Source organism: Salmo salar, chromosome 01 (assembly GCF_965601325.2).
Source record: "Salmo salar chromosome 01, fSalSal1, whole genome shotgun sequence".
NCBI lineage: Eukaryota > Metazoa > Chordata > Actinopteri > Salmoniformes > Salmonidae > Salmo > Salmo salar.
Genome location: NC_138291.1, coordinates 34,179,396 through 34,191,469, shown reverse-complemented (window position 1 = coordinate 34,191,469; position 12,074 = coordinate 34,179,396). Strand labels below are relative to the sequence as shown.

At 43.9% G+C, this 12,074-nt stretch overlaps 1 protein-coding gene across 2 annotated transcripts in view; it reads left to right on the top strand.

Moving 5' to 3' along the window:
* Window positions 1-11,386, top strand: part of dph6 (diphthamine biosynthesis 6) — an 86,933-nt gene extending 75,547 nt beyond the window's left edge. For both annotated transcript variants that reach the window (XM_014193806.3, XM_014193795.3), the window contains exon 15: window positions 10,007-11,386. In XM_014193806.3, the coding sequence (XP_014049281.1) occupies window positions 10,007-10,125 (119 nt within the window). In that variant the 3' untranslated portion in view covers window positions 10,126-11,386. The remainder of the gene's footprint in view (window positions 1-10,006) is intronic.
* Window positions 11,387-12,074: the final 688 nt, after the last annotated feature.

The window sequence follows — 12,074 nt, the reverse complement described above, 5'->3', positions numbered from 1 at the left end:
CAAAGCACCCCCACAACATGATGTTGCCACCCCTGTGCTTCACGGTTGGGATGGTGTTCTTTGGCTTGCAAGCCTCCCCCTTTTTCCTCCAAACATAATGATGGTCATTATGGCCAAACAGTTCTATTTTTGTTTCATCAGACCAGAGGACATTTCTCCAAAAAGTACGATCTTTGTCCCCATGTGCAGTTGCAAACCGTAGTCTGGCTTTTTTATGGCGGTTTTGGAGCAGTGGCTTCTTCCTTGCTGGGTGACCTTTCAGGTTATGTCGATATAGGACTCGTTTTACTGTGGATATAGATACTTTTGTACCTGTTTCCTCTAGCATCTTCACAAGATCCTTTGCTGTTGTTCTGGGATTGATTTGCACTTTTTGCACCGAAGTACGTTCATCTCTAGGAGACAGAACGCATCTTCTTCCTGAGCGGTATGACGGCTGCGTGGTCCCATGGTGTTTATACTTGCGTACTATTGTTTGTACAGATGAAAGTGGTACCTTTATTTATATATATATATATATATATATATATATATTATATATATATATATATAAGTTTGGGGTCAATTAGAAATTTCCTTGTTTTTGAAAGATAAGCACAGCTATTTTTTTATGGAATATCTACATAGGCGTACAGAGGCCCATTATCAGCAACAATCACTCCTGCGTTCTAATAGCACGTTGTGTTAGCTAATCCAAGTTTATAATTTTAAATGGTTAATTGATCATTAAATCAAATTAAATTGTATTAGTCACATGCGCCGAATACAACAGACCTTACAGTGAAATGCTTACTTACAAGCCCCTAACCAACAATGCAGTTAAAAAAAATACGGATAAGAATAAGAAATAAAATTAACAAGTAATTAAAGAGCAGCAGTAAAATAACAATAGGGAGATTATATACAGGGTGGTACCGGTACAGAATCAATGTGCAGGGGCACCGGTTATTTTAGGTAGTATGTACATGTAGGTAGAGTTATTAAAGTGACTATGCATAGATGATAACAACAGAGAGTAGCAGCGGTGTAAAGGGGGTGCAATGCAAGTAGTCTGGGTAGCCATTTGATTAGATGGCTTGGGGGTTGAAGCTGTTTAGGAGCCTCTTGGACCTAGACTTGGCGCACCAGTACAACTTGCGGTGCGGTAGCAGAGAGAACAGTCTATGACTAAGGTGGCTGGAGTCTTTGACAATTTTTAAGGCCTTCCTCTGACACCGCCTGGTATAGAGGTCCTGGATGGCAGGAAGCGTGGCCCCAGTGATGTACCCTCTATAATGCCTTGCGGTCGGAGGCTGAGCAGTTGCCATACCAGGCAGTGATGCAACCAGTCAGGATGCTCTCAATGGTGCAACTGTAGAACCTTTTGAGGATCTGAGGACCCATGCCAAATCTTTTCAGTCTCCTGAGGGGGAATAGGTTTTGTTGTGCCCTCTTCACGACTGTCTTGGTGTGCTAGGACCGTGTTAGTTTGTTGGTGTTGTGGACACCAAGGAACTTGAAGCTCTCAACCTGCTCCACTACAGCCCCGTCAATGAGAATGAGGGCGTGCTCGGTCCTCTTTTTCCTGTAGTCCACAATCATCTCCTTTGTCTTGATCACGTTGAGGGAGAGGTTGTTGTCCTGGCACAACACGGCCAGGTCTCTGACCTCCTCTCTATAGGCTGTCTCGTCGTTGGCGGTGATCAGGCCTACCACTGTTGTGTCTTCGGCAAACTTAATGATGGTGTTGGAGTCGTGCCTGGCCGTGCAGTCATCAGTGAACAGGGAGTACAGAGGGGACTGAGCATGCACCCCTGAGGGGCCCCTGTGTTGAGGATCAGCGTGGCGGATGTGTTGTTACCTACCCTTACCACCTGGGGGCGGCCCGTCAGGAAGTCCAGGATCCAGTTGCAGAGGGAGGTGTTTAGTCTCAGTGTCCTTAGCTTATTGATGAGCTTTGAGGGCACTATGGTGTTGAACGATGAACTGTAGTTAATGAATAGCATTTTCACATAGGTGTTCCTTTTGTCCAGGTGGGAAATGGCAGTGTGCAATAGAGATTGCATCATCTGTGGATCTGTTGGGGCGGTATGCAAATTGGAGTGGGTCTAGGGTTTCTGGGATAATGGTGTTGATGTGAGCCATGACCAGCCTTTCAAAGCACGTTATTAGAAAACCCTTGTGCAATTATGTTAGCACAGCTCTAAACTGTTGCCCCGGTGCACAACCTAGCAAGAGGACAGGTACATTAGAGTGTCTAGTTTGAGAAACAGACGCCTCACAAGTCCTCAACTGGCAGCTTCCTTAAATAGTACCCGCAAAACACCAGTCTCAACGTCAACAGTGAAGAGGTGACTCCGGTATGCTGGCCTTCTAGGCACAGTTGCAAAGAAAAAGCCATATCTCAGACTGGCCATTAAAAAGAAAAGATTAAGATGGGCAAAAGAACACAGACACTGGACAGAGGAAAAAGTGTTATGGACAGACGAATCTAAGTTTGAGGTGTTCGGATCACAAAGAAGAACATTCATGAGAAGCAGAAAAAAATGAAAAGATGCTGGAGGAGTGCCTGACACCATCTGTCAAGCATGGTGGAGGCAATGTGATGGTCTGGTGGGGCTTTGGTGGTGGTAAAGTGGGATATTTGTACAGGGTAAAATGGATCTTGAAGAAGGAAGGCTATCACTCCATTTTGCAACGCCATGCCATACCCTGTGGACGGCGCTTAATTGGAGCCAATTTCCTACAACATGACGATGACCCAATGTACAGCTCCAAACTATGCAAGAACTATTTAGGGAAGAAGCAGTCAGCTGGTATTCTGTCTATGATGGAGTGGCCAGCACAGTCACTGGATCTCAACCCTAAATGTAAAAAAAAAAAAAAGTAAAATGTCTATTGAGCTGTTGTGGGAGCAGCTTGACCGTATGTACGTAAGAAGTGCCAATCAAGCCAATCCAATTTGTGGGAGGTGCTTCAGGAAGCATGGGGTGAAATCTCTTCAGATTACCTCAACAAATTGACAACTAGAATGCCAAAGGTTTGCAAGGCTGTAATTGCTGCAAATGGAGGATTCTTTGATGAAGCAAAGTTTGAAGGACACAGTTATTATTTCAATTAAAAATCATTATTTATAACCTTGTCAACGTCTTGACTATATTTCTTATTCATTTTGCAACTCATTTAATGTATATTTTCGTGGGGGAAAAAATGACATTTCTAAGTGACCCCAAACTTGTGTGTGTGTGTGTGTGTGTGTGTGTGTGTGATATATATATAAATGACACACCGAAAATGGCCACTGGACTGGATGGCACTGCTGTAAGCACTGTAGACTAGAGCGCCTCGATTTAGCGGGATATCTTCCTTCCCCATAGAGCGGAGCCTGGCTGCACCCGCTGTGCTTGGCCTCTCGGCCACATTGTTCACTCACCTCGGCCTAAATGAACAATTTTCATGAGCCAATGCCTGCTAATTATGTTCTCATTTAGCGGTTAATTTGAACCAGTTTGGAAGGCAGTGTAGCACAACTAAAAACCATGGACGCAGCTCTGGGCTCTCTCCCCTGCTTAAAAGCCCCATAAGCCCAGCAGGCATTGGCAATTTCACACAAAATTCCCCTCTTTCTATCCTGTTCTCTCTCTCTCTCGCTGTGCCCGACCACAACAGTACTCTAATCTCCCTGATCCCCAGTCATGTATATATTTACGTATTGATTGATTAAAATGAAAAACAAAAAGGTAATGCTAATGCTAAATATTGTTGGTACTAATGATGGGCAAATGATGCATTTCAAAATGTGGAGATTTAACAGGCGCATGCAGGCCGGGTTTTTTACCCCCTGTGTTGGATGTGAAGCAGAATAATGGCTGGTTCCCTTGGGTAGATGGTTTAGTTCCATCCCATTGCTAATGTGATTGCTTTTAGGATCCTGCTTAATGGCCTCTGTCCCCTGCACCTCGCAACCAGGGTCCCCACTTCTCTGGGTGGGGGACGGGTGTGTGTGTCGAGTGTGGGGAGGGTTCTTTCAGCAGCACACATACTACACACGTAGTGTACACACACACGGACGGATGGTCACTCCATTTTCACCTTCACCCCTCGCCTTGGTCCCAGGCACACAAAGGCCCTGTCTGCCTCAATGCTCAAAGACTAAAAAGAGCTTGTTTCAGAGGTGTGATGAAGGCTTTGTCTCTTCTCCCCTAATGTTACCATTACTCTCTGTGATCTCCCTGCCTCTCTCTGTTGTCTCCACTTGATCTCCAGAGGGTCCTACATCCCAGGGTGAAGCCTCACGCACAGATAACAACCATATTTAGCCTTTTCATAAAATAGGAAAAAGGCTGTGTGTTCAGTGGGGGCATTTTAAGCCGTCACACATATTAGCTAATTAGCCCGTACGGGTTCTTTGTGTGTGTGTTTGGCGTGCTGCGTTGTGCTCTAATGAAAGACAATGAGGCTTATTAAATGGCACTGAACAGTGCTGGTAACCTTTCTGTCCTGATAAACCCTCCACAAGTTCATCATGGTGACAGAACTTCTCTGCTCTTACACTGAGGCTTGCTATTGAAACTGGCTATTGTTCACTATAGATGTGTCAAGTATGCATAAGTGGCTGCAAGGGAGTCAGGCGCAGGAGAGCAGGTATTTGGTAGCACACGGAGAATTTTATTCAGGCGAACCAAAAGGAGAGCAGGTATTTGGTAGCACACGGAGCCTTTTATTCAGGCGAACCAAAAGGAGAGCAGGTATTTGGTAGCACACGGAGCCTTTTATTCAGGCGAAACCAAAAGCACACGGCACAATGAACACAAAATACAAAACGGGTATATACGTAACCCAGCGCAACCAGACTAACGTGCGCATACATCAACACAGATAAACAATACCACACAAAGACATGGGGGAAACAGAGGGTTAAATACACAACACATAATGAGGGAAAAACGAGACAAAACAAATGGAAAATGAAAAATGGATCGGCGATGGCTAGAAGGCCGGTGACGTCGGCCGCCGAACACCGCCCGAACAAGGAGAGGCATCGACTTCGGTAGAAGTCGTGACAAGATGAGTCTCTATAGATTGTAACTTCACTGAATTAAATGTAAATTCAGTGTGAATGTAACCGCAGACTGACAGTTGGTGACACAGGTTTTTGAAGCTTTGATATAGTCATTTAGCAGTTATTTTTATCCTAAGTGACAAAATGGCACGTTCTAAACTCAACATATGTGGCTCACGCGGGAATCAAACCCACGACTAGGGCTGTTGCTGTGACCGTATTACCGCCACACCGGCGGTCACAAGTCATGAAGGCAGTTAAATTCCACATGACCATTTAGTCACTGTAATTAGGCTTCTCCAAGCTCTGATGCTGCTGCTGGTCATTAGTAGCCTACCAAACTTACTATCTGCCTGGTACTCAGCACTCTATTGTCCCTCTAATTACTCTGACATCAATGCAAATGTAATTGAAATTCTAATCAAACACTTAATGAGAGCCCATGAGATCATGTTGCGCAACAATTCAATATGCTATTCAATTGCACGAGAAAACAGAGTGATGGCCTCTACTAAAAATAGTAGGATCAGCTTTCTATAGGCTTGGCCTACTATATTTATTTCTCAACTTTCCTAATATTAAGCACATTGCTTCGCTTTACTACCTGGCTGGCATGAAAATAAACCAAAGGAAAAGCGTCCTCCATTCGCTATTTAAGTGCATAGATGACATGTATTTTTTCCAGCTGCCCCGTTTTGATTCAGGTGCATGATAAGGATCTATTCTAAATCAAAACAAATGTCACACATATATTATTTAGTACATGTAAAGACAAGATTAAATCAAGAATAGTCTGATGGGTGACAATATTAGCCTATCACTTGTGAATTACTATATTATCACTTGTGAATGATGCCCAGCTTAAGAAATGATGCCTTTTTTTTGCGACTTGTTTGAATCATAGTCGCACACCTCATGTAGCCTAGCCCATAGGCCTATATGTTTTGATAAGGTTTGTATCACAACTAAAGTGACCAAATAACTTCTTAAAATGAAGCACATTAATCCCCTTTACAAGGGGTGTAGATCCTAACTGGCATACATAAGCAGCGCGTGAGTTTCAAGTTTGGGCAAGTTCATTTTCACCATAATTGTTCCTTTTATAATAAAAGCATCACATGGATAATTGCATTTGCGATCACTTTTGATAATGGTATTTTCCTCTAATGGAACATTTGCGCTTATAGCCTACTACCATGCGCTTATAATGTGAAGAAATAGCCTAATATTTTATCAACATTTTACGTTCTAATCTGTTGCGTCAGCCACATTGTGTAAAAAAGTTTTTGATGCTAGTGGTTGTATTCATTTGGGATCTATCGAATCCCCCAACTGTCCCAGACTATGTTTGAATATTTATTTTTCACACAGAATAGAATAGGTTGACTTTTGTACTATGGGGATAGTAGATTGACATAGGATAGTGCTTTTGCTGTTCGTTGGGCCTGCTCATATTGTTGGCTAACAAAGTAAATGTGGACAGTCCTTCCAATATCTTCAATTTGCACCTCGGAATTGGATAAGGATGCGCGCAGTTGTGTCCCCGATGTGTCTGTCTTCACTTGTAGCCTGTGAGAAAGGCCCGATCACATGATGGAGCACGCAGCACTCAGGGAGAAGCACACAATGGCCACTGGCCGCAAAAGGCTTGGATTATTTAGGGTGCATTACGGCCACACAAAGGGGATGCCGCAGTGAAATTCTAGGCATTTTCAAGTGATTGTGAAATTGTGAATGAGGGACTGATGTAGTGTGTACAGTTGTGGCCAAAAGTTTTGAGAATTACACAAATATTAATTTTCACAAAGTCTGCTGCCTCAGTTTGTATGATGGCAATTTGCATATACTCCAGAATGTTATGAAGAGTGATCAGATGAATTGCAAAGTCCCTCTTTGCCATGCAAATGAACTGAGTCCCCCCAAAAAACATTTCCACTGCATTTCAGCCCTGCCACAAAAGGACCAGCTGACATCATGTCAGTGATTCTCTCGTTAACACAGGTGTGAGTGTTGACGAGGACAAGGCTGGAGATCACTCTGTCATGCTGATTGAGTTCGAATAACAGACTGGAAGCTTCAAAAGGAGGTTGGTGCTTGGAATCATTGTTCTTCCTCTGTCAACCATGGTTACCTGCAAGGAAACACGTGCTGTCATCATTGCTTTGCACAAAAAGGGCTTCACAGGCAAGGATATTGTTGCCAGTAAGATTGCACCTAAATCAACCAATTATCGGATCATCAAGAACTTCAAGGAGAGCGGTTCAATTGTTGTGAAGAAGGCTTCAGGGCGCCCAAGAAAGTCCAGCAAGCGCCAGGACCGTCTCCTAAAGTTGATTTAGCTGCGGGATCGGGGCACCACCAGTACAGAGCTTGCTCAGGAATGGCAGCATGCAGGTGTGAGTGCATCTGCACGCACAGTGAGGCGAAGACTTTTGGAGGATGGCCTGGTGTCAAGAAAGGCAGCAATGAAGCCACTTCTCTCTAGGAAAAACATCAGGCAGACTGATATTCTGCAAAAGGTACAGGGATTGGACTGCTGAGGACTGGGGTAAAGTCATTTTCTCTGATGAATCCCCTTTCCACTTGTTTGGGGCATCCGGAAAAAAGCTTGTCCGGGGAAGACAAGGTGAGCGCTTCCATCAGTCCTGTGTCATGCCAACAGTAAAGCATCCTGAGACCATTCATGTGTGGGGTTGCTTCTCAGCCAAGGGAGGGGTCTCACTCACAATTTTGCCTAAGAACACAGCCATGAATAAAGAATGGTACCAACACATCCTCCGAGAGCAACTTCTCCCAACCATCTAGGAACAGTTTGGTGACGAACAATGCCCTTTCCAGCATGATGGAACACCTTGCCATAAGGCAAAAGTGATAAGTGGCTCGGGGAACAAAACATCGATATTTTATTCTGACCAACTCCAAGCATTGATTATGAAAGAATGGGCTGCCATCAGTCAGGATGTGGCCCAGAAGTTAATTGACAGCATGCCAGGGCGGATTGCAGAGGTCTTGAAAAAGAAGGGTCAACACTGCAAATATTGACTCTTTGCACCAACTTCATGTAATTGTCAATAAAAGCCTTTGACACTTATGAAATGCTTGTAATTATTCTTCAGTATTCCATAGTAACATTTGACAAAAATATCTAAAGACACTGTACAGCACTTTGAGATATCTGCCGATGTAAGAAGGGCTATATAAATAAATTTGATTTGATTTGAAGCAGCAAACTTTGTGAAAATTAATATTTGTGTCATTCTCAAAACCTTTGGCCACGACTGTACAGCCTTCGCAAAAAACAAAGCAGAGCTCATGCCTTTCAATAAAATGTATTCAAATCATCATTAGAGTCGCATCATGCAGCCTTACAATGTATTAAACATCAAAACATATAGCCCAACTTTTGTAGAACAATTAAAGTTACATTATTAACTCTAAATTGAGCATGTAGGAATACCTATTTCTTTGTTAAGCGTTCAACACAGAACAGCCATATGTGCGCACTCCCTCAAATCATTTGGAGAAAATATTCTTTCTATTTTATTCAGCTTTATTGAATTGTATTTTTCATACTATAAAATAATGCCATGGAATTCTAAGCTAATCTTGTCTGCTAAATGAACTTGTGTAGCCCACAGCCATTTGGCATAACCAGATCAGGACCTAACATAAGGACAACTCAGAGTATGCTATTCTGTTCTTCTGAAATAGATGACATTTTCTTCATATCATGCTTAGACCTGTCTAAAGTAAATAATGGATTTATTGTGATAGTGTAGGCTATATTAGATGGATTTATTAGACTTTTTAAAATGTATATGTTCCAAAGGTCTGCATCAGTGGCTTGTAGGCTATGGGTGGAAGCCAGGAGATGCTAAATGTGTTTATGTTAATTAACGGTCAATTACCGTGAGACCGACAGTTATTTGCTTGACAATCACCGGCTGACAGAATTTTGTGACCGCCACAGCCCTACCCATGACTCTGATGTCCCAAGGACCATACAACAACCATCTGAGCCATTGGTTCCAACCAACTGATATCTAGATGCACTTAGCTACCACATCCCAACAACATATCACATCCCAGTGACCACACCACGACACACTCAACACACTGTTAGACCTATGGAACTAACAAGCCCATGAAAGCCATCCATTCGAGGCCAGGGGAACACTTGTGACTATTAGGGGTTGAGGAGCAGGAGAGGACATGGCGGCCACATCATCCCAGTGGGCCACTGCTAAATGGACAGGCTGTCAGCAAGGAGACAGTCAAAGACACTCTCACATGTCCACTGCCTGTCTGTCTGTAGACACACACACACTAACCCTCTCGAACAATCTCTCAGCTCCGCTCAAGCTGAGAGCCAACCGTCCCAACACAGCTTCCTTACATCCCAACACGACAGGGGGTGCAGGATCTATTCCACTAGATCCCCCCACAACAAGCTGCTGCTCATTTGTCCATTGGTAGGTTAGGGGTTTGGGATGTAGTTGGGTGTAGGAAGGAGTGTGTGTGTGTGTGTGTGTGTGTGTGTGTGTGTGTGTGTGTGTGTGTGTGTGTGTGTGTGTGTGTGTCTTGGGCAGGGTGTGTGGTTCAGTAGCTTACAGTCCAGCCCTTGCTGAACATATGTCTGCACTGCAGGGAGTTAAATGGGGGGCTATACAATCTGCCGGGGATTTGAGAATGTCAATATTCTGTGAATGGGCCTGTGTTCCCTGGTTGAAGGGTTAAGTGCAGCCTCGGTCTCGGGGCAGCCCCACCGGGACAGACATCTTAGGGCCTCGTGCCTGATCCTAAGATCCTGAGGTACAAGCAGATTTACAGCTTTTCAATGGGGAAGTCAGATGATATTAACAACTTTTTTCTCGCTTCACATCTCTCTCTTTCCCTCCTCCTCCTCCCCCGCCTTTCTCTCCCTCCCTTACCCCCCCTCTCTCACTGCCTCTATCTCTCTCCCAGGACTTGAGGAATGTTTGAGGACCACTCTAGGCCAGGCCAGCCCATCTGTGGCCTTTGCTCCAGTCCTAGACTTGCCTGACTCTGCTGTCCTCCACCTGTCCTGCTGGCTCAGTCTGTAGAGAGTGAGACATATCTGGACAAGAGAAACCACACTCCCCCATCCACTGCACGGAACTACAACTCTAGAGCAATCCTAAAGGAGGGACCATGATCCACCCAGAGAAGAAGAGGGACTTGAATGTTCATAGAGACCACTTATATTACAGACTACATTTGGACACACACCAACCCTTTGCTTGATGGCCTTACTATTTGTTATTTATGTGTGGTGTGTGAATGTGCTGATGTAGTATGTTTCTGTACATGTATGTCTAATTGCGAACATATGAGTATAGAGGCTTACTTAAGACACTAGGCTAGTAATCAACTGTATCCTTCAAACAAGGCTTCCAGCAGCTGTCACTCTGAAACAGAGAGAGCGTTTATGAGACAGATCTAATGGACAGGACAGTACAGCCCACATGCCACAGCACCAGAGAGCTGCAGTCAGTGTATCCCAGACCACGAGCTAAGAGCTACTAAATATCCCTGGATCTTCTACTGTTATCAATAGATTCACACTTAGCAAGCTAACACCCCTAATAAAATCCTAGATTGTAGAAAAGCTATACATTGATTTGTTTTTAGGGTGTTATGCGTTGTTTGTGTCTGCCTGGTGTTTGGCACGGCTAGAGATGTGTTATTACAATAGGCAATCAGAACCAAGCACCTGAAAAGATTAAGCCTCTTTATGTTGCCCATTGATTCTAACACAGTCTGGTTTATAGGAGAGGGTCGTTCCCCTAGCCTACACACAGCTGCAGGTCTGGCGTCCACACAAAGAGAGCGGAAGAGTGTGTGTGTGTGTTTGTGCGTGCGGGGTGTGAAGAAAACAACACCATTAACTATTGCTCCTGGAACATTTCTTTTCTCAAAGATTATGAACCGTATTGACGAGCTCAATTGGAATGCATCTTTACTCAGGCTCTATTCTCTCCATTGTGCTGGTGATGGAGGGAGCAGAGTGCGCTATTGATCTCAACCATCTATCTGTTGTTTTCATTGCTCTTATCAAAAATTGAACAATAGAGGCAACCAACAGCGCCTGAAGATTTTATTGAAGGTTCAAAAAACAGACAAGCAATTATCTATGAGGCTGAGCAAAATAACGCACCACTCTAACACATGTTAAGATTAACCATGTAGGTTTAGTCTACCTAAAGGAAACGCAAGGGCACAAATATGGAATATAACTCGAGAGGAAAAATCATGAAATAGCAGCACCACTCAATTTAACAATGTATATAAGTTCCTTATTAAAATGCTGAACACATGTTGGAAGTTTAGACTCTTCTCTTTTTCTTTGTTGAACTGTGAGTCCAAAGCATTCCTTTGCCTTATTGAAATACCAAGCAGATCTCTGGGTAGACACCCCGAGGTAGGAATCTTGTGGTCGGTACAATCCTACATCCTGTTTTACACACTCTAATCTGAATGTGGTAGGCCTACGGGGATAATGTCAGCATTTTAGAATGAGTCAACAATGCTCCAGCCATAACATTTGGTACCAAACACAGACAGACAACCACTTGTCGATCACCACAGAAAGCAATTATTTCCCAGACATGCAGACAGACACAAGCAGAGACATCAAGCATGTTGTCACACCCCTGGACATGGGCTAACACATACAGTAAGGCTACTGTACAGACTGTGTTGTCTGTCTAGACAAACTGCTCAATGTTATCACCTCTGCCCCTTCAGAAAAGGAATAAAGACAGGGTGACATTTTTATTTTTCCTTGTATTCTTTCTTTGTGTGTTAAAAAAAATCTACATCGTCAATTTAAGAAACCGGCAGCCAGCTCACACACAAGCTAGTAGTTGTTGTGGCTAACATTGTCCTTTGTGTGCAGTGTACCAGCCTGCGGCCCATGTCATTGTGACCAGGCACATGGACTTTGACTGTGTGTTAGCTTCTTCAGGCTACTCAGGCTGGTTTCGCAGCTCCCTTCCCCCTGGCAGTTGTC